The 27,942-nt window shown below is 47.3% G+C and overlaps 4 protein-coding genes across 7 annotated transcripts; 2 read left to right on the top strand and 2 right to left on the bottom strand.

Moving 5' to 3' along the window:
* The first annotated feature begins 14 nt into the window (after positions 1 to 14).
* On the top strand, positions 15 to 1,977 carry LOC122391374 (cuticle protein 7-like). 2 transcript variants are annotated; one of them, XM_043385185.1, is made up of 2 exons: positions 15 to 647; positions 1,305 to 1,977. In XM_043385185.1, the coding sequence occupies exons 1-2, from the start codon at positions 585 to 587 to the stop codon at positions 1,785 to 1,787; spliced, it is 546 nt and encodes a 181-aa protein (XP_043241120.1). In that variant the 5' UTR covers positions 15 to 584; the 3' UTR covers positions 1,788 to 1,977. The 2 variants fall into 2 exon arrangements, with proteins under 2 accessions (XP_043241120.1, XP_043241121.1); XM_043385186.1 differs by lacking the exon at positions 15 to 647 and adding an exon at positions 1,099 to 1,139 and having other exon boundaries at positions 1,305 to 1,907.
* On the bottom strand, positions 1,918 to 14,645 carry LOC122391373 (BTB/POZ domain-containing protein KCTD3-like). Its single transcript, XM_043385184.1, has 9 exons — positions 14,349 to 14,645; positions 13,386 to 13,444; positions 7,800 to 7,973; positions 6,471 to 6,610; positions 5,674 to 5,818; positions 3,760 to 4,026; positions 3,231 to 3,427; positions 2,614 to 2,817; positions 1,918 to 2,173 (listed from the first exon to the last, which is right to left on the bottom strand). The coding sequence occupies exons 2-9, from the start codon at positions 13,430 to 13,432 to the stop codon at positions 2,001 to 2,003; spliced, it is 1,347 nt and encodes a 448-aa protein (XP_043241119.1). The 5' UTR covers positions 13,433 to 13,444; positions 14,349 to 14,645; the 3' UTR covers positions 1,918 to 2,000.
* Positions 14,646 to 20,098: 5,453 nt separating this feature from the next.
* Positions 20,099 to 27,585, top strand: LOC122391363 (endonuclease G, mitochondrial-like). Of its 3 annotated transcripts, none has more exons than XM_043385169.1 (7): positions 20,099 to 20,459; positions 21,478 to 21,715; positions 24,838 to 25,031; positions 25,303 to 25,426; positions 25,805 to 25,917; positions 26,385 to 26,565; positions 26,898 to 27,585. In XM_043385169.1, exons 2-7 carry the CDS (start codon positions 21,488 to 21,490, stop codon positions 27,000 to 27,002), a joined length of 945 nt encoding a protein of 314 aa, XP_043241104.1. In that variant the 5' UTR covers positions 20,099 to 20,459; positions 21,478 to 21,487; the 3' UTR covers positions 27,003 to 27,585. The 3 variants fall into 3 exon arrangements, with proteins under 3 accessions (XP_043241104.1, XP_043241106.1, XP_043241105.1); XM_043385171.1 differs by having other exon boundaries at positions 20,206 to 20,280; XM_043385170.1 differs by having other exon boundaries at positions 20,235 to 20,454; positions 21,477 to 21,715.
* LOC122391364 (phosphofurin acidic cluster sorting protein 2-like) lies at positions 22,675 to 24,164 on the bottom strand. The gene has a single exon (XM_043385172.1). The coding sequence runs from the start codon at positions 24,012 to 24,014 to the stop codon at positions 23,040 to 23,042; it is 975 nt and encodes a 324-aa protein (XP_043241107.1). The 5' UTR covers positions 24,015 to 24,164; the 3' UTR covers positions 22,675 to 23,039.
* Positions 27,586 to 27,942: the final 357 nt, after the last annotated feature.

The raw sequence follows: 27,942 nt of genomic DNA, 5'->3' as shown, positions 1-27,942 counted from the left end.
ATAGCGATGCATTCGGGACTACCGGTCGTGATGGCAGCATGGGTGAGACCAAGATTACTTGGTGAGACACAGTCGGTGATACGTGAAGTAAGTTACGGACGAAAGAGGAATAATCGAACAACATTTCGACCTAAATTCCACGGATGAACTGTGGGCGATCCCCCAGCTGACTAACTGATACATGTATGCATCGACAAATAGTGTGACGAACGATGACACGATGAACGATGAAACGAACCATGAAACGAACAACAAACGATGAAACGATACAAAAAAGAAAGGTTCCTGCAGCACTGTTTCTTCCGGAAGGCATTCTGAAACTACCGTCAATACGAAGGCGTGACCCTCTTGAACAAACTTGTGAATTCGTAAAGCATAATAGGTGGTTAGATCCGACGTCTGACTTCTCCAGATGATTGGTAATGTGTTCATCCTAAAGTCCATACCCAAAGCTAACAGTCATTAGTGCAACAAAAATGTTCACAAAATATAGGATGAAAAATGAAAATGAATAGCAAATACAGCGTGATAGCCTACGAAACAGGAGAATTATAAAGTGCGAAGTTTTATAACAAAAAAAAATCATGTCAGCGCGGAGAAGACAATTATATAGAAAGAAAAACATGAGGGGGAAACAAAACCAGAAGGTAAGCAAACAGCTTCAGTAATAAAAATTTGTAACTAACAAAGTCTTCAACATTTTCTGTTAACGGGATAAATGTTTGGACATGAGTCTTGAAATGCTCTAAAAAATGTAAACATCTTTTTAAGACATTTTAAACAAGAAAATAAGCATTCAAGGGTCGGTGCTGCATGCAAAAATATTGGTCTATGAGCCATTTGTAGAAAAATGCATATTCATGCTTATCAGCCGTGCACTGCCCGTTTTATAATGCTTAGTGCCGCATGTATAATACCATCGTCCAGTAGCACCCCAATAAATCACAGGCAGACCTCCAACCCATACACCCCCCGTCCCATGTCGACCACCGGATGTCTCCATAACCTGTCCCTTTCACGGTCACCCGGTGGGCCGTCCTCACTATATATAACGACGGGAACGCCGGGGAGGTATCACACTACAGACGCATCTCCCGACGGGACAACCACCAGACTCACTCCGTACAATCATGAAGATGGTAAGACATGTGGGGTCGAAGTGGGACTTGGTAGAAAGTTTAGGTGAGCAGTGATCATGTTGAGATACCCATCAAGCTTATTGCGGTGGGTTAGGGCACTGAATCTGACTGAGGAGTCAGAAATTATGTCTTCGCAGTCTAACCATACCCCCTTCCATTTCACAGTTTGTGGCCCTGTTTGCCGTGGTGGCCGCCGCGGCCGCCGGCTCCCCCGGCTACGGACCCACCCCGGCCGTCCGCGCCGCCGCCGCCGCCGCCGCTCCGCTGCCTCTGGTGCGCATCCTCGAGTCGGAGAGCCACAGCGACGACCAGGGCGGCTACGGGTTCCGCTTCCTCTCCGAAGACGACATCGAGCGCCAGGAGCAGAGCGCCGACGGCACCGTCACCGGCTCCTACAGCTACCGAGCTCCCGACGGACGGCTCATCAGCGTGCGCTACGTGGCCAACGCGCTGGGCTTCCGCGCCGAGAGCGACGCGCTGCCGACGCCGGTGCCGACCGAGTACCCGACGCCGCAGGTGCCGTCCACGGAGGCGGCGCCGTCCGTGCGCACCGTGCAGCAGTACTCGGCGCCTGCTGAGCGGCCGGCCGTCCGGCAGCCGGCCGTCGAGTACGAGCCCGTCTACAGCTACCGCGCCGTCACTCAGTAAAAGCGCGCACGCTCAATGAACGGTTTGAAAAGGAATGCTTTGAACTCCCTATATCCTGCTTGAATGGTCTCTGACCTGACGGCATATTATTGTCTATTTATTGTTCCGTGTATTTCTGCATATTTTGTGGTGAATGTTTGGTGTTTATTAGCATGCAATAAAAATGCAATAAAAATGATTGCTCTTAGAATGTGTTCTGCTTTGTAGTTTACTTCACAAGTCTACACTGAACAAGGGTGGGGTATGGTGACGTGCGGGCCGAGCCTTACTTGTTTTCGGAGTCAGGTAGACACTGATGGCCGTGATCGGGTCATTGCTGGCGTCGTGGTAGAGCTCCGTCACCAGCAGGTCGTTATCCTTCATACGCAGCGGAAACTTCTGCATGTCTGTGGACGCAGAGACAAAGGAAAAGTGTCAGCAAAGGAAACTGGTGGCTTCAATCTGTACTACACTGTCCGAGTGTAGTACCCGCGTACTACACACAGACAGTGCGTGCAGCTCGTGAATATACAGCCACCAACTAACATGTGCCAACAGTTGTTTGCGCCGGCATGACAAACGCAAATCTTCGGGGGACTAGGGAAACTTAGTCCCCAAACCCTCCATCACAGTTTCCCACCCCAAGCTCATCTCAAAACTCAGAGAGCACATCTAACTCGTGGAAATTGGTAGATGCAGGACTAACAATTACCTTCGGAACCTTAAAAAAACAAACATTTTTTGCTCATAGCTTAGTACTCAATTTTACTTGCGCGCAATACAGGTGCCTAGAACAGCTTCGAATGGCCTCAGAGCTAAGGACGGTCCACCACCCATCCCAACTGACCTATGTAGTAGATACAGCCATTGGTGCCGCCCAGCAGCAGAAAGCTCCCGGCCCGGTCGAAGCTGGACACGCTGCCGATCTCCTGCGCCTGCCAGTGGTGGGTCATGGCGTGCCAGACGCCGATTCGGCCCGCCGAGGAGAGAGCCACCAGCTGCGGGCCGATGAAAAACAGGTGCTCCACCGGCACACCCAGACTGAACTGACCTGAAAGGGGAGAGAAGACATGGACGTGTAAGAATGACATGGCACGAGGATAGAGGAAGCATTAAACGGAAAGTAGATGGCAACGTGACAGCACAACGATATAATAATCAAATAAAAGTCGCCGAAACATGTGATAAGACCATCAGACAATCACCTAGACAATGAAGCATCAAGCCATGTCGGTTACCTACAACAAGGCCATGCCACTCGACATGTTATAGCTTGCAATATATCTTTTTTACTATACTGATCAATAATGCACGTTTGATTCATCCCCAGTCCATCCTATACTCCCAGTCCTTCCTCCACAGTCCGCACGTCTCTCCGCCACACCGCAAAATACCCCTCTAGTCTTCTGACAACCTTCCTTATCAAGTCCCCACGCACTTCCCACACACTAAACCGTCACTCACCGACGTCCGACTTGGAGCCGTCCTCCGATATGCGCCACAGGTGTACCGAGGCACCGCAGCTGATACCCAGCATCTTAGTGCTGGCGTCGGCCACCGAGCCAGTGGGCACCACCTTGGCGTTGATGGCCACGCGGTCGATAGCGCTGGTGATGTAGGGAGAGGTGTAGAACAGGTGCCAGCCTGTGGAGTCCTTCATGCTGTAGATAGGAGAAAGGGTATGGTGTGTGAGAGTGACAGAAATGCATCGAATGAGCGAGAGACGCAGCGGCGTCGTGGGTGGGCGCGCATGGAATGGCGATGTAGTCAATAAGTTACACAATACGCATGTCACGAGCCGCGGTAAAACTCTAAAAAAGCGCCGAAAAAAACGACGACATCTTCACATTCCAAACACCAATTACACACAAAACAATCGGCAAGCTGATGTTATCAGAATTATGGGCAATGGCGTTAGGCAGACCCCCTGCCGTTACATCTCCACTGTTGGCACCAAACACAGCACGCCCCCATTCCCTACGCCGATCCTCACCGGTAGCAGGACACGTGGTGCGCGTAGGCAGCCACCAGCCAGTTGTGGTGTCCCCTGATGATCCGCACACCGGCCGCCTCGTGCCACCCTGCCAGACCGGCCAGCCCTCCGCCCCCTCCCCCGCCGGGCGGGGCCAGCAGGCGGCTCAGATCAGCTGAGGAGCTGCGCGAGTGTGACGGGTGGCGCAGATCCAGCGAGCCGCCGCGCGAGTGGCCCGGCCGACCCATAGGTACTGGTGCTGGCCGCGCCGCCAGACCGGCCACGAACCTGTCGGAGGGAGCGAACAGGGGTGAGACGAGTAGGTAGACTGACAAAGGGAGCAAACTGTCAAACACAGCAGATAGAGCTGCCAGAGGGCACAAATAGGTAGAGCTGCCAGTGCCAATAAACATGATAATGATGATGATGATGATAATGATGATGATGATGATGATGATGATGATGATGATGATGATGATGATGATGATGATGATGATGATGATGATGATGATGATGATGATGATGATGATGATGATGATGATGATGATGATGATGATGATGATGATGATGATGATGATGATGATGATGATGATGATGATGATGATGATGACATACAGGGGACAGGGTGATGCCGGGAGGCGATAGAGGAGGTGAGAGAGGGTGGCGAAAAGAAGATATTTAGATTTTCTCGCATGTTCAATACGGGTACGCCGGAGATTTCGGTAGTTATTGGCTAGACTGGCTGCGGGGAACACATACAACGTACTTATGCACCTGAGGAGGAATTGCATCTACTCAGTGGTTGGTACTGGGTTGTGCGGGTCATAGAGATATGCTTGGTGACCTTCGTAGAAAATTATCAGTGTACTGGAAACCTCGTATATATTAACGACTCAATTCAGTTACATGGGCTGGCCAGTGATAAATACCACTGGTTCAGGGCGAACCAATAAACAATCGATCAATCGCCAAATAATCGATGGAATACCGTGAAACAGATTCAGTCAATGAAAACCCGGTTGTCCGGATTGTATCAATAAAGCACTTAAATAAAGCACAATTTTCGGTGATATTGACTTTGTACAATGGGGCAGAGTCATTGGGCCAGAGGTTACTGCATTGTGCGCAGCTCGGCCGCGTAAATAAATCGTAGCCTTGGGCAAACAGGTCGATGCCAACTACCACAGAAACCAACAACAGGACAGAACAGACATTCTTTTCCATAGCCTTACGTCAGATAGTCGATAAATATACGTCAAACAGACGTCAAATAGATAGATAGGTACGTCAAATAGATAAATCCGTCAAATAGACAGGAAGATGATCTACACTTTAATGGGATCCGGTGAAGTGTCAAATGCAGAAATATGACCCAGAGGTGATCGTAAGCAATGACAATATCATTCAGCTTATCCTACATCAGCAATCCAAGCCCCCCCCCCCCCCCCCCCCCAACAGCTCATTTCGGTGTTGAGGCCTGAGGGCATGGACTAGTTAGGAACCACACAGTCTTGCTGGTCGACGTTCACAGCCAGTGAAAACAACTGACATGACCTGCTGGTCAGCAAATTTAATGTAGTACAGGCTTCAGTGCACGGAGGGGACGGAGGGGGCTGGGGGTAGGAGAACTAGTATCAGACCCGGGTCGACTGATATTCTAAGCAACGTCAGAAAACGTCATATAGTGCTGAAATGAGGCACGGCTGACCTCAGTAACGTCAACACAGCTCACAGAGCGCTGACTTGAGATCGGTTTGTCAAAGCAACATAGGCACCAAGCGTGGAGCACTAGCCTGGGGTACGGTACCTACAGACCTCAGTTAAGTTACTGGAGGTCAGGGAGCACTGAACTGACCTGATCTGACCGAGATCAGCACAGGTCACGGGACACTGACCTGACCTGACCGAGGTCAGCGCAGGTCACGGGACACTGACCTGAGGTCGGCAGACGACTGGCGGGAGTGCGAGCGGGGCGTCTCCGGCAGCCGGACGATGGACCCGGGCCGAGCGGCGGCGGCGGCAGCGGCGGCGGCCCCTTCAGCCAGCGCCGACTCCGCGAAATGGGGTGACGGCGGCGGGACTGCAGGGAGAAACGACATGACAGAGTTAGTTAGCACTAAACGGGACAGAACATGTTACTGGAACATTCGGACTGTTAACCTTATCAGCTATTACGAGACATACGCAAAGACGCATCAGCTGCTCCCCTCCCCTTCTGAACGGCCGTAGCTGGCCGATATGTAGCTCGTAAAGAAAACTATGGGAATGATAGAAATGATTCATCCAGTCCAACCATCACCCTCCACAACTATGTACCCACCGAATAACCGCACTGATCAATCTGACTGTTCATGGCCTAGCGTCAGCAGGTATGCAACACCCGATCCGTGTGCCCCCCCCCCCCCCCTCTGAATCATCCATCCAGTGACGCAGTGCAACATACCGGCCAACCCGCCTCCCCCTCCGTCCACAGACACGCGCACGACACCTCCACAGCCGTCCGTCCCCTTGCCTCGTCCTGTCAAGTGTCATCCCCATCCCCTTGTCATCCCCAAGCCAGGGGATGTAACCCCATCCCTGACCTTTGCGTCTACTGACCCGCCTGCTGGTATCCTTGTCAGACCGCCCTTACCAGCCCCTCAATCCATATCCTCTCCATCCCCTCACTTGTCCACAGTCCTCTCCATACCCTCCCCTTTTCTCCTGCCCCTCCATCCCCTCCGTGCACTGACCGGCCGGCTGCAGCAGTCCGTGGAACAGCACACTGCCACAGGTGGGCGCAGTCAGATCCTGACAGAGCGCCAGCCGGCCCACCAGCGGCTGCAGGCCGTAAAACTCGGCCTCGTGGCGCAGCGCGTCCAGGTCCACCGAACTGGGGGGGGGGGGGGCGAGAGGGTCGTTAGAGATGGAGAGAAGAGCGACAGATAGCGCAGGTCTAACAGGGTACTGATGATCGAAATGACAAGCCTTGAAGAAGTGCAAACACTACCCATCCAAGCAAAAACCAACAAGACATTGCTACAGTAAGTAAGCCCTAATGTAATACCAGTAAAACGCCTTTTGGGCGAAGAACGAGCGAGCGAGATAGTGAGCCCTGCACGTGCGGAAGGGCGAGAAGGTGCTTCCAACGGGCTTGCGCAAAGCACCCTTCTAACTGGTCGCTAGCGGTGTGCCAAATTTGAACGCAATCGGCCCAGCCGTTCCTGAGATCTGGAAGCGGCATTCTGCACGTGCGCACGTGCAAACGGGGTCCAAAATGACTTTTGCACGGCACCCTACTAACTGGTCCCCAACCGTGTACCAAATTTGAGCGCAATCGGCCCAGCCGTTCGCAAGATCTGGAAACGCCCCCTGCACGTGCGCACGTGCAGTAGCACCCTAACCGCAACACATGGGAATGCATTGCCTGGTGGGTGCCTACCTGTATGCCAAGTTTTAGCGAAATCGCCCCAGTAATTACCGAGTTACTGAAATGGGAACAAATTTGGCACCTCTTATTGTTGTGTTTTGCACGAGCACTGGGGGTGACCCACATGCATCGAGAGTATCCTATTTTGGGTAGAAGGGATGCTGCTACCCTACAAAAATTACCGCAAGTCAATCGCCCAAGCGGCTGCTGAGATATGAGCCTCTCAAAATCACTACTTTTGCAAAACAGCTTGAACACCCTTGACTTTTCACGTGGCACGTGCCACGACGGTCACTGAGACATATCAAAAGTAGTCAATTACGGGGTAGAAGGGATGGGGCTACCCAACAAAAAAGACCGCAGGCCAATCGGTCCAGCGGTTGCTGAGATATAAGCCTCTCAAAAGCGTTACAGGCCGGGCCGGGCCGGACCGGGCCGGGCCGGGCCGGGCCGCTCATACTGAGATTTTTCCGTTATATTGAAAAGACTCACTTCGCTCGCTGCGCTCGCTCGCTCGTAATAAGCCCACCGTATGGAAGCCCCCAGCCCAGCACAACAGACGTCAATCATCCACGCCTCATAGCACATCAGTGCCCGGTTACAAGTCAACATTGCCTGAGTAACCACCTACCACGGTGGTAGAATGACTGACCTGAGGTCAATGTCGCGGGTGCGCAGGTAGTTGAGGATGACGCCGAACAGCTTGGGGTCCCTGTCGATGAAGATGGCGCCCGTCTCGTCGCGCATGCTGGAGATCCTGCCGCTCAGCATGGCGGTGAAGAAGGTGTCCTGCACCCACGTCAGCGTCTGGCGCGAGGTGGAAAACCTGAACACGGAATGCGGGGAGGCGTTAGAGCATTCTAGTGTTTACTTAGTGTCTGAGTGGACTCTATGGTAGTTAATTTAACTCTTTGGCATAAAACAGCAGAAAAGGAAATCGCTAGAATTTCTTAATCCATTAATTATGAGATTTTTCAGCTAAGCATTGTATAAATAGTTATGCACTGATAAGAAATTACGATGTGCTCTGTGGCCAGACAGTTGTATCATCTTCAAGCTTCGTAATCGCGACGGTACCCGCGGAAAACGAGCGCTGTTATTTGGAATGCGTGTAGGAGCAATCCTAATGAGCCAGCTATGACTTTGTACGTGGCCAATACCAGAATGTCCGACCCGTAGTCTGGAACAGTACGGTGCTGGCAGTGAGTCGGTCTCGAACACCCGCGAGTTCGGACAGCCGCCGCACTATCTATCGTTCAGGTTCGGAAGAGTGGTCCCAGGGGCTCGGTCGCTGGCGTTCGTACTGGCTCTTCTATCCCATTAGGCAAGACATGCACTGGATTCAAATGTCTAAAAACTACTTGAAAGGATGCATACGATACGAGATTTGATACGATACAAATGATAAGATGCAAAATGAGAGATAAATGATGACAGATCGCTGCAGCGGTGCCCTGAGAAACGCGAAAGGCTATGTGTGTAGGTATCTTGATGTATATTGTTTGTTTGTTGGGGGTTAGGGGCGCGCCGACTGCGAGGTCATTTTGCGCCCTTGATGTATAATGTATATTGTGTACGACTCTACTCGATAGCTGAAATGAGATCTACGGACTCATCGATTGGAAGGTCATTTGCGTCGGTGGTTAAAACATTGAGGTATTTCACCACATAAGGACCCGCGCTGGGCAACTCATTCCTGCACTGACAGCTTCATCACCTAGTAACAGAGATTACGGAAAACCTGAAATATTCCGCAAACGACTGACTCGGCGTCTAAACGACGAGTGCGTCATTCTTTGTTCTGTCAGGACTTCCGGTAACCTTTCTCAGCTACTCACTGGAAGCCTAAAGTGCTAACGATCATACCTACTAAGCCTTGCTGTACCTATTTCATTGTCTAATGTCTAGTTAGCAGTATTGCTGGAGCCCATCTGTTATCACTCAGTTTTCAGTTACTTTTGCTGTGTTAGCTTTGAAATTCATGCTTTGTGTTGACATACTTGAGTACCTGACACAACTATGAACAAGGTTGGCGGGGGGGGGGGCCTCAGGAGCCCCCCCCCCTGAGGTTTTTTGGTTATTACTCCCAAACGCTTTGAGCTAGGAAGCTCAAATTTTCTGACTTTTCCTAAAAGGCTTTTACGCAGCATTTCTGAAAATTTTGAGTTGATCTGACCTCAGGTCAGGTCACCAGAGGCGGTTTGGTGACCCTACCTCAGAAAAGTTTGCAATCACGCCAGAGCTAGAGTTTTTGACCGATCAATTTCTTCTCTTCAGGCTTAAGTTAGGGTACCAGTATGTGCAATTTGTACATCTCAGAATTTTCATATCTGTGACCTGAGGTCAGGCCAGACTCGTGACCTTTACATTGCAAACCTATGGGAAAATATTGAAACGCCTCCTGCTTCGTGTAAACGAGTCAAAACCACCCAATTCTTTCAGTATTATGGAAGATTATCTCATCGGTGATGATCCTGGTGCCGCTAATTGACAGGGGCACCGGCAAAGGTCATCTGAGGTCATGTGACGTCATAAATCGTTTTTCTGTCAATAAATCACGACATGATGGTGCTAAAGACTTGTAAGTGGTACCAAACTGCTCGCCTGGTCAAGGCGCTTCGTTTGGTATGCAGCATGACTATACCCCACAACCTCATTGATGAATGACCTGACCTTGACCTCAGGTCAAATTTCAAATTGACCTGTGAAGGTCATCACATACTTATTTCGCATCGCCTCGGCGAGAGCAACAAAAAATGTATTGGTTTTATGTCTGAATGTTTCTTAGTTTAAAAGTTATATAGGTAACAAATTTCAAAACATTTTATCGTTGATGACCTCTGGTGACCTCAATATTGACCTGACCTGAAAATGTTTTATGTAAAAGTTGTAGATCTTTAAACGACCTATCAAACGCCGTTCGCCGTTTGTCGCTGCGATGTGTAGTTTTTGAGATCTGAAGGGGGGCCGAATCGGCCCCCCCCCCCCCGCCAGTTTCTTGTCCCGGCGGAGCCCGCCAGGAATAGGGTTCTTGTTTGTTTATGCAGTTTCAAATTGACTCTTTTATAGACAATCCACTGCTATTTATTTTAACAATTATTCGATTATCTGATAATAATAGCCACCACTTGATTTTACAGTTGACACATGGATTTTTATAGTTCCCAGGCAAGGCTGGGACAGCATTCTATGTCTATGTATATGTCAAACAGTCCCAGCTTGTTGGATTGGAGCACATTAGAATCTTGTTTGGAAGCACTATTTTGAAGGATTAGGTGACTTCACAATAGACAATAATTTATTATAATTCAAGAGCAGCCAGTTAGGCAGCTCAATATATTGTGGCCCTACACTTTGTTGTGTGTGCAGAGTTAGCTAACAACTAGGGTGACCCGCGTGCTCCGCAACGCGAAAAGGGATATTTTCGATCGGCGGGTGTTCGGTTGTTCTTGTGTCGGTTGGGTTATCTATCCATTTCGGTCGATTGCTTTTTGACGGCTAAACGTTTTGGTTTGTGGAAAAAATATCCACCGCATCGAGGTGCCCGTGTCTGATAAGCATGCTTTCCACTTCATCATCATCATCATCATCATCAATTGTATTACGTCTAGAGACAAGACAAGCATGGGCATAACAAACATACACAATGCACACAAGACATACGCCAGAAAACATATGCACAATCATACCTACACCAAAACATAGGCATACCAAAAACAACATAACACTATCATATGGGTGGCGCTAATATCATTTGTATTAGTGCCCATGCCTCCCCAGTGTTCTGAGCCAGGAGCCAACTGAGCGAGTCGGTGACTCCACAGGGGGGTCTTGGGGTGTACATAATCTCAGGTGGGATATGACCTCCAGCAACCTGTAGAAGCACACTCATATTGGCCCCACATACGATGAACATAAATCTAACGATAGGCGCGCAGTGTCCCAATGAGGCATCCCCAAGAACAAGAGTGGCCAGGCTGGCAACCAGAATTTGGCGTAGGCGGTGATTTTCGCGGAACGCATCACGGAAGCACGCGATGATGGAGCGACGTAGAGTCTCCTGCACCTTCGGTATGTGCAGAGCAGCGAGCAAAGCTGTGTGGTGGGCTCTGGATGGCAAACGTAAGGCAGCTTTGACTGTTGCTGCTTGCCAGGACTCGAGACGAGAGATGTCGGCGGGTCCCAGAGGGCACAGAGCACAACCAAATAACAGGGTCGGGGATACTATGGCTCGCCAAAGGAAAGCTTTGTCAGGGCCAGGGAGCTGCGAGCTGAACAAACCCGCTCGGGAGAGACCGAAATAGGCGCCTCGTCCACGGGACACGCGTGCATCTACGTGCACTCGGCCCTGAAGGTTCGGGTGCAGCTGAACACCAAGGTGCTCAGTGTATTCCTTACACGTGAGCAAATGGTTGCATAAGTGCCACTCAGGTCGCTGGGCTAAAAGACCAGCACCGAAAATGAAACAGTGACTTTTGGTTGCGCTCGGAACCGGGTTAACAAATTCGAGCCTCCAGCTAACTGAGAATTCTGAGACAGAATCCAATAGCTTTTGCAAGTCAAGTGCGTTCCCCGACATGACTAGGAGGTCATCAGCGTAAGCCACTACTGGGACATGCTTACCACAGACCATTGCACCAAGGCCGGTAGCGTCCAGTTGCTGTATCAGCGGCCTTAAGAAAATATTGGCCAAGCATGGTGACAGAAGCGCACCTTGCCTCACCCCTCGTCGTACGGAAAACGCATCCGATATAGAACCTCCGAACCGAACTCGTGCTGAGAGGTCGCTATACCAGAAGGCTAAAACCAGCCAGCTTCGGCGAGATAAGTAGTCTTTAGCCCGAAGTAGGATGCCAGCGTGCCATATTCGGTCAAAGCACTTACGAGCGTCGAGATTAGCGACAAACAGCGGGGATTCGTGCAACAAATAGTGGCCAGCCGCTTCCTGGACGAGTAGCGTTGCCTCTCTGGTGCCCCGGCGCTGAAGGAATCCAAACTGTAGGTCTGAAGGTCGGAAAGAAAGTTGGATTTCTCGAAGAAGCAGTAATTCGAGCAGCTTTGATACCGTGGACACCAAAGAAATTGGTCGGTAGCTATCCGGACAGTTTGGGTCCAAGCTGCTTTTTTTAATAAGTGGGACCTTCAGTGGGACTTCAGAATCTGTCAAATGTGCTTTATAATTGAGGTGCGTAGTTTTAAGACAAATGAAAGGCGTAGATAATTTTCGCTAAAAATCGTTTTGCAGAGGTTTAAAACATTTATATTTTTAAGAATACTGTTGCTTGTCATGCAAACGTGATGATTGGATCTTGGAGAGAATTGAATGCTCTTTCTAATGATAGCTTTTTCAATTGTCAAGCGTATCAGGTTAAGCAGCAAATCCCGTGTATCTTTTTAGTGGCACATTATGGACAAATACCATTTTAATTCAGCGATTTTTTCCACATTGTTTTTGATCAATTAGCTGTCCACAATTTTTCCATGAGAGGCGGTACATTTCTCTTGGCAATTGACGTTGTTTCAACTCTCTCAGTCTGATGGTCACGGGAAAATAAAATAAAATCCAAAATGCGTTTAAAATGGCACTTTTTGAAATGAAATTGCCCTCACACTTGCACGTGGCGCGTGCCACCCCTGCACCGCACACTATTCGATTGCCCGTTCGATTCTCTACACGATGCTGTTTTCCCCGTGCCGATCGGGCGCACGGCTACCGAGATATTGCACGGGGAACGGACCCGTGTCGGGCAAATTTAGCCATTTTCGCCCGTTTTTGCCAGCCGATTTATACATGTAAAGTCTATGACGCGAATTTGCACTTTTTGGGCACGCGCCACGCGCTCGCTATCGATCCGATCGAGCCGAGACCGCTCAAAGGCACGTTGTCCATCCTTGTTCTATAACTTGCGCAAATTTCAGCGCGGTAGGTGCAACGGTGTGATCTGTAACCCGCGCTACGTAGCACCATGTCGCGACCTTCGTAATAGACAGAAACTACGCCCTCCTCAAATAGTAATATAGATTGACAACAACTAGCAAGGGCATAACTGAAAAGACATGGTCAGATGGTCACATTTACAAATGCATTGCACTAGATCAATCAGATAACATTCTGAAAATTTTCACCTTTTTTGGGTATAGTAACATTAAAATTGCTAGTTACCATATCTATTGTGTTTAGGATTTAGGAAACTGGTCATTTGCCATGCTTTCTAATTCAAATTTGAGTTACACTTACCTTGTCCCACCAACATTCAAATTGATGATCTCTGAAGAAGCTGCCATTGCTGATGAGGTCTGCAAGAAAAAAAATATTGTTTTTGCAAAGAGCAAATTACAAATACAAAATTATCAAAAACCAATGATGTTAGATAAAACACAATAGTAACAATTATCAAAGCTGAGATACAAGAGGGTCATTGTTGATTCTAGTCAAGCTCATGAAGTAGATGAGGTACTGACAATTCAAGGGGGAAATTAGAATAAATGCCCCTCCTAAGTCCTAACACATACAATTTCATCCATTCTTGCCTCAAAAAAGAAAATTTAGTTGAACAGCTATTTTGGGCAAAATTGGCTTTATAATAAACATTGCACAGAGGTCAAGGTCAGGGTGCATATGAAAGCACAATAAGATAATTTTTTGCAAATGGGGCAAACTTTTTGGAAGCTCTGTGTGATAATATTGATGATAGTAATTAGGCAAAACCTAATGGTTTATAAGTTAATATAGTATTGGCATGTCCCTGCATGCCACCTTTTGCACATTTTTATTCATAATGCATGGAGGAAAACTTGAATCCAAGGGCTGTTCATGAGCACCGTAAACTTCTGAGTGTGGTGTGTGCAGCAGGCTAGGGGTAGGGGATGGGTAGGTGGCATGACATCACATGGCTCCTTGTGGTGGCCGGTGTCTGTGCTGCTGCAGCCGCACAGCAGCCGCTGTCAGCTGTGTCAAAGTGCGGTGACAGAATGACATCAACATAAGGAGGCTGTGGGTGGAGCTTAGAGCCTGTGTGCGGTCCTACCCCACACAGGGCCCATGAACAGTCCTTAGCAAAATCTGAAAAATTGAAATTGAGTTGTTTCTTTGATGGGTAAGTAGGAAAATAGGTTGGTTCCTATGTAATATCTATGACACAATTCTGATCTTAAAACTTTAAGACTTAAAAGCATGTCTTACAGTTAACTAGTGACTTACCTAGCACTCAAAAGCCTCAAGCAGTTAGTTTTGATGCTAATAGGTTCAGGTTATGTGAATGTTATAAACCAATTTAATCTGGTTTTCAATAAATACCAATGGGCATTGGGCAATGACAGCAACAATGCATGAGGCCTTTCCAAATTTGGCCAGCAAGCACCTCAGTCTTTGTGGATTTTAATTGGTCAGAATCAGCCAGAATCGGGCAGAATATAAAATATGCATTGAAACGAAATTGAAATTGAAACAACAACAATTGCAATGGGCATCACCACGGGCATTACATGAAAAACTCCCCAGTGATTTTTGCGTTTTTTGCCTTTGCAAGTTTTTCTCTATATTTATCTATGATATGGTAGCATCAGTAAAACTTCGCTATAACACTGCTTTTTAAAAGTAGTTTTATAGAATGATATTGAAAATTATACAACACATTTGAAAACGAATATGCACATTTTAAACCTAAATTTGACATATTTAGCTTTTTATAATGTAACGGAAGTTAGCCCACATTCAGCCCACATTCGGCCCAGCCCAGATTGGGGCTGCCAAATCTAGGGAAAAATCTAGAAATCTAGGGAAAAATCTAAACACCGTTTTACGCCTAAACGGCTGGACGAAACTGAAAAATAAGACCACCATTTGAAAGATCTCTTCACCCCGGACCTAATGATATGGTTAAATACCGGATCAATTTAACCAAAAGCATGATTTAACCAGGATGAAAATTTTCGGTCAATGGGGCGGCCCCTACGATTTTCCTCAAAATCGGCATGGTGATACTACAGGCCGAGATGATCAATCTGGCTGAAGAAACCCCTATGGGCATTGAAATCTATGGGGTAAAAACGCCCTTGGAAAGTTTTACCCACGCATTTCTGGCAAGTGTATCGCACGCATCCCCCAATATGGGTATCATATGAAAGCCCATGAAAACCCAAACAAAATGGTGGGGTAAAATTTACCCATTACCCCATCCAGGGTAAATTTTACCCAAGATGAAAATTTCCGGTCAATGGGGCGGCCCCTACGATTTTCTTCGAAATCGGCATGGTGATACTACAGGCCGAGATGATCAATCTGGCTGAAGAAACCCCTATGGGCATTGAAATCTATGGGGTAAAAACGCCCTTGGAAAGTTTTACCCACGCATTTCTGGCAAGTGTATCGCACGCATCCCCCCAATATGGGTATCATATGAAAGGCCATGAAAACCCAAACAAAATGGTGGGGTAGAATTTACCCACTACCCCATCCAGGGTAAAGTTTACCCAAGATGAAAATTTTCGGTCAATGGGGCGGCCCCTACGATTTTCTTCAAAATCGGCATGGTGATACTACAGGCCGAGATGATCAATCTGGCTGAAGAAACCCCTATGGGCATTGAAATCTATGGGGTAAAAACGCCCTTCGAAAGTTTTACCCACGCATTTCTGGCAAGTGTATCGCACGCATCCCCCCAATATGGGTATCATATGAAAGCCCATGAAAACCCAAACAAAATGGTGGGATAAAATTTACCCACTACCCCATCCAGGGTAAAGTTTACCCAAGGCTATATAAACCAGGTAGAACGCTCCCGAAGAAAAAGTGGTGACAAGCAATATTTAGTTGCCGCGACCCTCACTTGTTCAAGACTATATCCGCAAGCAGCATTTACAAGCTAGCGGAAATCGACCAATCGGCGTTCGGCAATACTCAACGCTGATTGGCCCGATGCTCGTGACGAAATTGCGGGGGACTGCAGCTACTCCCCTATGGCGTTTCATTGACTTATGACTTTTGAAGGGGATTTGTATCAGTTTTTGTTGGGTTTGAGGCCATTTTTGAGCTTGGATATTCTTTCCGTGACCTTTGACTATATAATAACGACATTTAATTATGACATTTCTATATACTACCGGTGTCACATCGGCCAAAAAGACCGTAAGTACATGGGATAGACGGACCACTGCTGATGGGGCCACACATGTCGGCGTGTGGTCATCGGAGGCCCATGAGGGCTCGACATGGGCCCTTTATGGGTCGGTATAGGCCCAGTGGGTCCAGTGCAGGCCTACCAGGGGCCGGTGGCATATAATGTAAGGCTGTCTCGGGACGAATTGAGGGCTCATGGGGGCCATATAGGACCATTAGGGACAACATAAGCCAATCAGGGGTCCATTTAGGCCAATAAAGGCGCTTCAGGGACTTGAAGAGGCCATTCAAGAGCCGTGGTGGGCCCATGAGGGGACGGCATTGGTCCATCAGGTGCAGTCAGGGGATGTTGTACGGGTTTCTCAGTGACCCATTTGGGCATATCAGTGACCAATTTAGACCCAGCAGGGGGCTTTGTAGACCTATCAGGGGCTGGTGATGGTTTATCGGAGGCCAGCGTTAGTCCATCGGGGCACGGCATGCCCATTAGAGGTAATTGCGGGCCCACACTGAACAATGATGGCCCTTCAACGGCCCCTAATGGATCTAGATTGACCCATGTTCCATGATGTGTCATGTATGCCCCTATGGCAGGCCTACTCAGACCCCTGATGGACGTTCCCGGCCTCTGATGACCCTATACTGAATCCTGGTGGGGCTCTAAGAGTCTCCAATAACCCTTCTTCAGCCCATTATTACCATACGCTGGCACTAAAGGCCCCACATCAGCCGCAGGGCAGTCCGTGCCAAGACAGCATGTCTTTTCGGCCGATATTACATCGGTAATATTAATTAAAATCATGATTTTATGGTGCCATTATATAGCTAACAGTCATAAGAAATATATTTCAACTCGAAAACAGCTCGAAACAGCATATAATCTTAAAGAAACCCCTCTGAAATCCAAAAGCCTATTCGGGTCCATAGAGAATAACTGCGGTCCCCCGCAATTTCGTCACGAGCGTCGGGCCAATCAGCGTCGAGCACTGCCGAGCGCTGATTGGTGGATTTTCCGCTAGCGCGTGAGTGCTGCTCGCGGAACAAGAGTTCGTCGACAATCCTCCACAAACGTCTGTCACCACTTTTCGTAATGCTAAACAGCCGGAGCGTACCCCCCTGAGTTTACCCAAGATGAAAATTTTCGGTCAATGGGGCGGCCCCTACGATTTTCTTCAAAATCGGCATGGTGATACTACAGGCCGAGATGATCAATCTGGCTGAAGAAACCCCTATGGGCATTGAAATCTATGGGGTAAAAACGCCCTTGGAAAGTTTTACCCACGCATTTCTGGCAAGACTATCGCACGCATCCCCCCAATATGGGTATCATATGAAAGCCCATGAAAACCCAAACAAAATGGTGGGGTAAAATTTACCCATTACCCCATCCAGGGTGAAGTTTACCCAAGATGAAAATTTTCGGTCAAAAAATTTCCATATGATACCCATATTGGGGGGATGCGTGCGATGGTCTTGCCAGAAATGCGTGGTTAAAACTTTTCAAGGGCGTTTTTACCCCATAGATTTCAATGCCCATAGGGGTTTCTTCAGCCAGATTAGTCATCTGGGCCTGTAGTATCACCATGCCGATTTTGAAGACAATCGTAGGGGCCGCCCCATTGACCGAAAATTTTCATCTTGGGTAAACTTTACCCTGGATGGGGTAATGGGTAAACTTTATCCCACCATTTTGTTTGGGTTTTCATGGGCTTTCATATGATACCCATATTGGGGGATGCGTGCGATAGTCTTGCCAGAAATGCGTGGGTAAAACTTTCCAAGGGCGTTTTTACCCCATAGATTTCAATGCCCATAGGGGTTTCTTCAGCCAGATTGGTCATCTGGGCCTGTAGTATCACCATGCCGATTTTGAAGAAAATCGTAGGGGCCGCCCCATTGACTGAAAATTTTCATCTTGGGTAAACTTTACCCTGGATGGGGTAATGGGTAATCTTTATCCCACCATTTTGTTTGGGTTTTCATGGGCTTTCATATGATACCCATATTGGGGGGATGCGTGCGATACACTTGCCAGAAATGCGTGGGTAAAACTTTCCAAGGGCGTTTTTACCCCATAGATTTCAATGCCCATAGGGGTTTCTTCAGCCAGATTGGTCATCTGGGCCTGTAGTATCACCATGCCGATTTTGAAGAAAATCGTAGGGGCCGCCCCATTGACTGAAAATTTTCATCTTGGGTAAACTTTACCCTTGATGGGGTAATGGGTAAATTTTACCCCACCATTTTGTTTGGGTTTTTATGGGCTTTCATATGATACCCATATTGGGGGATGCGTGCGATAGTCTTGCCAGAAATGCGTGGGTAAAACTCTCCAAGGGCGTTTTTACCCCATAGATTTCAATGCCCATAGGGGTTTCTTCAGCCAGATTGGTCATCTGGGCCTGTAGTATCACCATGCCGATTTTGAAGAAAATCGTAGGGGCCGCCCCATTGACCGAAAATTTTCATCTTGGGTAAACTTTACCCTGTATGGGGTAATTGGTAAATTTTACCCCACCATTTTGTTTGGATTTTCATGGGCTTTCATATGATACCCATATTGGGGGGATGCGTGCGATAGTCTTCCCAGAAATGCGTGGGTAAAACTTTCCAAGGGCGTTTTTACCCCATAGATCTCAATGCCCATAGGGGTTTCTTCAGCCAGATTAGTCATCTGGCCCTGTTGTATCACCATGCCGATTTTGAAGAAAATCGTAGGGGCCGCCCCATTGACCGAAAATTTTCATCTTGGGTAAACTTTACCCTGGATGGGGTAATGGGTAAATTTTACCCCACAATTTTGTTTGGGTTTTCATGGGCTTTCATATGATACCCATATTGGGGGGATGCGTGCGATAGTCTTGCCAGAAATGCGTGGGTAAAACTTTCCAAGGGCGTTTTTACCCCATAGATTTCAATGCCCATAGGGGTTTCTTCAGCCAGATTGGTCATCTGGGCCTGTAGTATCACCATGCCGATTTTGAAGAAAATCGTAGGGGCCGCCCCATTGACCGAAAATTTTCATCTTGGGTAAACTTTACCCTGGATGGGGTAATGGGTAAATTTTACCCCACCATTTTGTTTGGGTTTTCATGGGCTTTCATATGATACCCATATTGGGAGGATGCGTGCGATAGTCTTGCCAGAAATGCGTGGGTAAAACTTTCCAAGGGCGTTTTTACCCCATAGATTTCAATGCCCATAGGGGTTTCTTCAGCCAGATTAGTCATCTGGGCCTGTAGTATCACCATGCCGATTTTGAAGAAAATCGTAGGGGCCGCCCCATTGACCGAAAATTTTCATCTTGGGTAAACTTTACCCTGGATGGGGTAATGGGTAAATTTTACCCCACCATTTTGTTTGGGTTTTCATGGGCTTTCATATGATACCCATATTGGGGGGATGCGTGCGATAGTCTTGCCAGAAATGCGTGGGTAAAACTCTCCAAGGGCGTTTTTACCCCATAGATTTCAATGCCCATAGGGGTTTCTTCAGCCAGATTAGTCATCTGGGCCTGTAGTATCACCATGCCGATTTTAAAGAAAATCGTAGGGGCCGCCCCATTGACCGAAAATTTTCATCCTGGTTAAATCATGCTTTTGGTTAAATTGATCGGGTATTTAACCATATCATTAGGTCCGGGGTGAAGAGATCTTTCAAATGGTGGTCTTATTTTTCAGTTTTCTCCAGCCGTTTAGGCGTAAAACGGTTTTTAGATTTTTCCCTAGATTTCTAGATTTTTCCCTAGATTTGGCAGCCCCAATCTGGGCTGGGCTGAATGTGGGCTGAATGTGGGCTAACTTCCGTTACATCTTTTTATACTTAATTTTAATGTCTTAAAAATCTTTATTGATCAAGCTAGCATCTGAAAGGCCAAAAAACAGGTTTTCTGTCATAGCCAAAGATTTGCAGTTATTTAAGGGCAGCTTTTTGTAGCAGCTGCGTGAGAAACGTCTACACTTTTCCCCCCTCCTTTTTTACTTTATCAAGCTTCAACATTAGGGGCTTGAGAGAGGAAAGTGTCCAAAGTGTCTTATTTTGCTTGAATTGCCAAAGATCAAGATTGTTTGGGATATATGGGTTTGCACTGTATTATTTAATATAGCAAAATAAGCCCTATTGATCAGTTATTTGCTTCCAAGTTTCTGTAAACGATTAACGAAATCCGAATTATACTGCATATACATACCTACGGTAAATCAAAATACGAACTAGCAGTTTCAGGATAACACATTTTTTGTCATTATTTCCTAGCTGAATTTTATAAGTTTATCAACAAGTCTTTTGATGCAAGTGCATTGTACGCTTTCTATGTTACGATGTCTGGCTCTAAACTATACCTTTTATAATAATTTTGTTATTTTGTGTAGTGATTTCATTTTATTGCATCTACTAGTCATTGTAATATCAAAAGCTTATTTTGACTGCAAAAAGTAGTTCGCCACTCGGACCTAATATATACTAGTACAAAAATTTATTATTGTCTTAGCCATCAATCTGCTTTCTTCTGTCGTATTTGTATTTGAATTTTGTAGATACCATTTTTATTCTGGCATGTTCATGTTGGTTTCTATCATCAATTGCCAATGAAAATTAAGCTATCTGTGTCAATGTTGAAGGTAAAATTGTCGCGCTTGATAAGATAACCTATTTGCAGCTTGCATTGTATTTGATAAGTTTGGTTATGTTCACTTTTACTATAGCGAAATCAAACATTTAGGCACATGATTTGAGTGGTCATTAATCCTTTCATAGTTCTGTCTAGCAGGTCATTCATGCCAATGATTATGCAGCTACTGGAGGACTGCTTCACCTAGATGCTCAGTTTTCAGGCCATTGTGAGAGCCCACCTGCTCCTGACTGACAGCTGTGAATGCTAGTTAAGAGAATGGAGAACCAAGAATGGGTCATGGAATCTGGATCCCCATAAAGTCTTAGCCAACTACTTATCAACTGTCCCACTGGGCACTGGTCACAACTCACTTGTACCACACTAAATTGAAGCCTGAAGGCTTATTTATATCAATTGCTGATAATTATCACAATAATCTTGACTGGTAAAATTTCTGATCAAATTTGCTGCTTAGGCCAGGGTATAAACAGTACTGAGAACATTCCTTTTTAATCAGGATAAATGGATCATGCACCACAGGAAACAGAATAAGCTGATTCAACACACTAGCTGACACCTTGTTTCCCACCCTGTGTGCAGAGGCCGGAGGATGTCGCTGGGTCGGCTGTCGGTGGGCGTGTCGGCCGGCCTGGGCGGCTGGCTGGCCGGCTGGCTGTGCAGCACCAAGTCCGAGGCGCCCCCGCGACTACGGCCGCTGCCCGGCCACCCCATGTTCGGCACCGTGTCGGCCGCGATGCCCGTGCCCGCCGACGCGCCTATGAGAGACGTCGGCACCATCGACCCGGCGCCGGCCAAAAACGCCAGCCGGGTGTCGCAGGTGAGGGTCGAGACGGGACAGATGGGACTGCACCGCGTCGATCGGCGGTGTAATTCGAGCGCTTTAGAAAAAATTATAACCGCAGCCATGGCCTACGGTGATGGACGGCAGTTATAGTATAGGTATACCTGCCACACTCCGAGGGGCGATTGTTGGCCGGGGATCAAAGCTTTAACGCAGACAAGTCACGAGTCTCAACCGTGGCGGTCTGCATCCTATAGTCGAATGGAGTTCTGGTTAGACTAAGAATGGTTGCAAAATGATCTGAACATTTTAGTCGGCGCGCCCTAAAGCCCAAAATTATAACTAGTTATTAGAGAGTCAGAGACCGATGTGTGATTTGTCCTGCATCCCAGTGATTTATCCAGTCTCAGCAACTGGCGATTGGGCTCTTAGAAAAGCTTGTCGGTCGTATTGGTGTGGTATTGTTGACAGCGTCTTCTTCCATTTGCGGGGTGGGGCAAATGTGTATATGCGCGTAGAGTACGTTCGTGGTCCAGGTGGTCCCCAATCTCAATGGTCGGGGCAGATGCTTAGACGTATGATAAAATTTGCAAGCAGCATGTCATCTCAAAAGGCTTTGTAGGTACTATTTTTTCGTGCAGAAACAACCTTGTAAGAGGTGTTGTGACTGACAAAGTCTGTTATTCGTGTGTATGTCTTGCGTAGTCTCTTCAGTTTGCACGTTGTAACATGCATGTCAATTAACTTATTTTGGAATCTTTCATCGATCGATAATGATTCTAGAACGTGCACTGGTTATAACCTACTCTGAAATCTATGGTACGCTACCAATTTACAGCCATTATATTCAGCATGTAGATGTGTGTTTATTGTTGTTGGGCTCGAGCAGGGTATAAAATAATGAAATGGGTATCAAGTATTTATATGGGTCAATGTAGACTAGGGATCAATGGTCTCAGTCACAAGCCACTATGTTTCTAAGAGTAACCAGCAGCAATGTTTCATTTGTGTATTTTGTTAAGTATTCTGGCAGCACACAATACAAATAAAGCTCAGCCTCAGCTACTGGTATCTTGAAAGCAGTTTCCATTGCACAGTAATGCATTATGAATTTACCAGTGCTTCATACTACTCTACAGCCATTGTCTTCTTGTGACCTAACTACAGATACTAAATACACTGGCATGTCATTCTCCTGTGACAGGCTGTCTTTACTTTCCATACACAAATTGCCAACATTAAAAATGCAAACAAATACTACTATACACACATTTTGATGACCTGTGGTTAGAATATGGTCAGTAATGGAAGCACGCCTACTTGTGTCATGCTGTACCTCAGAGGGTGACTGACATTGCTCTCAAGTATGTGGTGGGGCTTTGCTGGCCAGAGCATTGTCACCCAGTAGGTTCTGTGATGATGAGAAGAATGGGCGCAGAGACGGCTTTGGTATGGATGTGATGCTCACGGTGTCCACCTCCGGCCCGGAGTCTGATGCATACTCAAGCTCATTGAAAAGGTCATCCAACTCTCCAACTTCATTGGCCAGCTTTGGATCCATGTCCTGATCCTGATCCAATCCTTGCAGATCTTCTGACACTTTGAATCTCTTCCAGATGGTCATAAACTTCTCCTTCAGGTTTCTTTGTCTCATGTTGGCTCCAACATGCTTGATGGATGGAGGCTTCCCTCGAGAGTCCAGCACAGGTTCGGAGTCTGAGCATTCATCGTTTGTGCTGTATTCTTCCTCTTCTTCTGAGTCATAGCGGTATGGTGTATCCATGCTCTTTGGCATTGGCATGTCCTCTTGCTCCACTGGTTGACTGACCAGTGACTCCATAGTCAATACAGCCGCAAGATTTTGCTTTTCTTTTGGGTCAGAGTACAGCCTGAGCTCTTTGTCCACAGACCTTTGCAGAATTTGAGACATGTTGATTACACCCACAGCCAGAGTTTTGAAACCCAGGATGGTTCTGTTCTTGTATCGTTTCCGTCTCTGCATCATGATCTGCAGCTTGTTGCCTTCACCCTTCAGATAGTGAGGGTACTGCATGGAAAATGTCAGATCAAGCTCAGTGTCCAAAAGCCCTGTCGACTGGAGCGGGATTTCATTTGAGCGCAGAGTCCGTTTGGCACTCTGCATTTTCACAGCAATCAGGAGAGATCCAAGATCTGAACTGAACGGTCTTACAACGTTCAGATGCCCAAGTTTCAGAGTGCACTGCCTGGGTATGCATATTGGAGAAGTTCGCTCGACCTCCCATGTTGCAAAAAGCTTCATGGGCGTCGGCTTGACGCTCGCATTGGAGGGGCTCTTCGATGTCTTCTCCGCCATCTTGACAGTGTTGACGGAGCTTGTCGGAAGACCTGAAGACGGCACGACACTCACTATTCCTAATAAGCTCACATTCCCGTATAAAATGTTCGTCGCGCCGGTCGCGCCCCGCCCGCCGGTCGCACTCGATCACAGACTGATCAATTTCTGTTGTGCGTAAATGGGCTTTGTTATGGTTGGACTGGTACGAAACGGGTGCATTCCCGTGGACAAATGACGTCATTTGTTGTAAAATATTTACGCTAGAGGACGTTTTCCTTTGTTTTATCCATTTAGATGTTTGGAAAAATAAAATGTATTTCATTTTTCTAAGTTCGATCGATATTTTGCCAGCTATATGAACCATTTTTGTATTTTTTTATGATAGTACGTAATATTCCACTGTGCCTGCTGAGCTGCGCAGTTATTGCCGTGCCAGAATTTGGTAGCTCCTGTAACGTAGTAGATAACGTATGATAACGTAGTAGTTTTTTCTACCCTACAGTGTAAACTGCTAAAACGTCCTCTCTTGTAGCTTTTGTACCGACGACTCCCTTTTATAATATGAAAATGGCAAAAATGGCATCATGCAGTCGCCGCGAGGATCGGCCAGATGTCATTCGTTACGTGACATTTTTTACAAGCTACGTCTAGGGATGCCTACGTGCAGAGTGTCAAAAGGGCAAGTGCAGTCCACACTGCACGTATCTGCTTGACCAATAGCTGTGATTTCTCAACATAACCGGACCGTCTGCTCATTGATGTATCCGTGCGTTTTTTTTTGTTTTTTGTTTTTTTTTTTTTGCACACTTGTATAATGTATAACGTCCCTGTTTCGTTACAGATCATGCGTTTCGGCTTTCCCGGCCTGGACAACGTACGCTCGCAGAGTGACTACGTGTTATCCTACGACCGCCGTGCGCGCGTGCCGCATTGGGTGTTTGAACACCTGACAGCGGAGAGCGTGCAGAGGAACGACGAGGTGGACCGGGCCGGCTGCGCCTTCAACGCGGACGAATCCATCCACCCGTACTTCAGGTAAGTGAGCGCCCGGACCCGCGGTATTCGGCACTTGGCAGCGATGGTTCCGTGCCAGGTCTTTGTGTTCCTGGACCTGATATTGCTGTGTTTGCTCGTTGATACAAAGACGATGGGTACTTAAGTGCTGGAATTTATAAGAACTTTAAGTAAATGTGAATTCAATGACGTGACATTCAGCTTCACAGATAGTAACGACACGTCTCGGTTGATGTGAGTGTACCACGTGTACAATTAATAACTCGTTTCACCATTTCGTTTCTCCCTTTAGGGCGGAGAACAGCGACTACAAGGGCAGCGGGTACGACCGAGGTCACATGGCAGCGGCGGCCAACCACCGGGTGTGCCAGCAGCACCAGCAGGAGACGTTCCTGTTGTCCAACATGGCGCCGCAGGTCAGTGTGCCAGCAGGAGACGTTCCTCCTCCATCATGGCGCCATAGGTCAGCATCTCTGACGAACGAAGCGCCGCAAACTGGAATAGTGTTACTGACGAATTAACTTGGAGTGGAGGACGTGTAAGGGTTGTAGCTTTGTTATCATTTGTTATCAGTTTGATGGACTACGTCAGAGTCCGCTACGATTCATTGAATGCGATTACATTAGATTTATGCCCATTTGCCTCATTAACATGTACTTTTTTTGTGAGAAATCCGGCTTTGCAATTTTTATATTTTTGTCTGTTTCGATACCGTGACCCGTCAAATTGTTTGGTCCTGCTACGCCCTTCAGTTTTTTATGCTATTTTCCGATCTGTGGTGTGTACTCACACAGGTCGGCATTGGGTTCAACCGCGACAAATGGAACGACCTGGAGATGCACGTGCGAAAACTGTGCAAGGTGTTCACGAATGTGTATGTGTGCACCGGACCACTTTATCTGCCCAGGTGCGTTTACTAATCGGGGAGGAGCTTGAGGCATCTTGCTGCTTTATATAATATGCTCTCGATGATAGTTTTATCTTGTTCGTGCAGCTGCTCTGCACTTTAAGAAGTTGATCGTGATTGGGAAATTTTGCTTGTGGCTTGCACTGTAGTTGGGTGTGTTAATTGTATGTACTTTCTCCTACAGTTGAATGCATTTGGTTTTCTGTTACTTATATAAGTAGTTCTACATCGCCGCTGTATTTATTTGCTCTATTTATTTATTTATTTTTATTTAGACATACAACGACTCCACAAGTAGGTGCTGTGGCTATTCTGCCGAGGTGATTATGAAGGATATGAGACAAATTACTATGGAATGTGACGGAAAGGATAGGGGTAGTTGAGCAATTGTTAACAGGGCCGTGCATATGGTTCATTGGTGCCCGTTCGTGTTCCTTTACGTTACACCCCTATCATCGACCCCTCAGGCGCGAGGCGGACGGTCGTCAGCGCGTGAGTTACGAGGTGATCGGCCGTAACCAGGTGGCCGTGCCGACCCACTTCTACAAGGTGGTGGTGGCCGAGTCGCCGGCTGGACACCTGGAGATGGAGGCCTACGTGATGCCCAACCAGGCCATCCCCAACGAGACGCCCATCGCCAACTTCCTGGTGAGAGAAATGCGGCCGGGATGTCGTAGGAAAGACTGTGAAGGGGCTTAGAGGATGTCCTTTATGACTGTCTATGTCCTGAATGACTGTCTTTGTGTTGTGCTGTGTTGTGTTATTAAAAAGGTATGGTTGAGGTTGAAGTGAGGTGTGGTATATGTTTCCGAAACCAGACCGTTGTGCTTTGACTGCTCTCACAAATGGAAAGAATACTTTCTTGTGAACATGCAACTCTCCGTGGAAACAGGGTATCTAATTTCTCCCTTGAGATTACTCACGTGATCGACTACGCTGCATTCAGTAGTTTGAACTGATCCCGATCTTCTCTGTCGCAGGTACCCCCGGATGTCATCGAGCGAGCAGCCGGCCTTCTGTTCTTCGACAGAATGGACCGAAGCCGGCTGAAACGTGTCAACGGACGGAAAACTACCTGGCTTTGATCTCAACGGAACTAGCATGATGAAGGAAACCGATGTTTTTCAAACATGTGACAACCGTTTTGCCGTGAAACGTGAACGTTTCGAAAGGGCAAAGTTCATTAACTGCCAAAACTAGTCTTGCCACAGGCTGTTGGCTGTTTGACAATGGCATAGTTGTTTGGGATGTTGGGGCGGCTGGTCAACCATGTTGTTACGTGGCATTTGACTGGAGGAGGAGCGTGCCAGTTTTTGGGCGTTGTTTGTTGTGGGATGGGATGGTTCCTGCAATCACCAGGGAGCGTTTAGGCATCCGACGAGGAATTGGAATTGAGAGTGCCTATTTGCCGCATTGTGGAGCAATAACTGCAATGGTTTGTTTTTTGTTGTGGATTCCCTCCTCCGAAATGAAACGGAATGGTATAGTTGGAACGTTTTATGATCATCGAACCCGTCCAGGCGGAGAACCCGTCGGAATGGATCCATACTGAGTATGACCCAAGGCGCTATGTAGTATGTACGCTACGCTCTGACTTGCGTGGTCAACCGTTGATGTTCAGTGACATATGACATGATGACGTGATTGACAATAAATAAAATGCTCATTGCTGCGTTATAGTGCACAGGCTACAGTATAGATTTAGATTCACTCGTTACATCCATGATGTTCACTGGCTACCCCGCTGGCCGTAAGAATGTCAACGGGTTCACTGAGACGTGCCTTGGATAGGGTTGTTATCGATCATCAGCTTTCCGTCTTCTTGTCTTCATATGCTATTGCAACTTTGCAAAGTTGCAATAGCATATGAATCATTCTTACATGATCGCCAGTGACGATGGATAAACGAGGAAACGTTTTCTGGTTGCATGCCATGGATCATCGATCACACAGGCTATGATTCTATTTTGCAAGAAACCCGTGTCGCAGGCCGGAGTAGGGTTTTTGTGTGAAATGTACGACGTG

This window comes from Amphibalanus amphitrite, unplaced genomic scaffold, assembly GCF_019059575.1.
Source record: "Amphibalanus amphitrite isolate SeventyFive unplaced genomic scaffold, NRLGWU_Aamphi_draft 000434F_arrow, whole genome shotgun sequence".
In the NCBI taxonomy this organism is placed as follows: Eukaryota; Metazoa; Arthropoda; class Thecostraca; order Balanomorpha; family Balanidae; genus Amphibalanus; species Amphibalanus amphitrite.
The sequence above is the reverse complement of the archived record's forward strand: the minus strand, read 5'-3'. Positions and strand labels throughout refer to the sequence as shown.

Bases quoted from the DNA above. Each gene is read 5' to 3' on its own strand.
- LOC122391363 (XM_043385169.1), top strand. From the start codon at position 21,488: ATGTCGCTGGGTCGGCTGTCGGTGGGCGTGTCGGCCGGCCTGGGCGGC. The intron at 25,427-25,804 runs GTCAGTGTGCCA...GTACTCACACAG, and splicing joins TGTCCAACATGGCGCCGCAG to GTCGGCATTGGGTTCAACCG. The intron at 25,918-26,384 runs GTGCGTTTACTA...TCGACCCCTCAG, and splicing joins GGACCACTTTATCTGCCCAG to GCGCGAGGCGGACGGTCGTC.
- LOC122391374 (XM_043385185.1), top strand. From the start codon at position 585: ATGTCAGCGCGGAGAAGACAATTATATAGAAAGAAAAACATGAGGGGG. The intron at 648-1,304 runs GTAAGCAAACAG...TCCATTTCACAG, and splicing joins GGGGGAAACAAAACCAGAAG to TTTGTGGCCCTGTTTGCCGT.
- LOC122391364 (XM_043385172.1), bottom strand. From the start codon at position 24,014: ATGGCGGAGAAGACATCGAAGAGCCCCTCCAATGCGAGCGTCAAGCCG.
- LOC122391373 (XM_043385184.1), bottom strand. From the start codon at position 13,432: ATGGCAGCTTCTTCAGAGATCATCAATTTGAATGTTGGTGGGACAAG. The intron at 7,974-13,385 runs GTAAGTGTAACT...TTCCGTGTTCAG, and splicing joins TTGAATGTTGGTGGGACAAG to GTTTTCCACCTCGCGCCAGA. The intron at 4,027-5,673 runs GTCAGTGTCCCG...TCCCTCCGACAG, and splicing joins CAGTCGTCTGCCGACCTCAG to GTTCGTGGCCGGTCTGGCGG.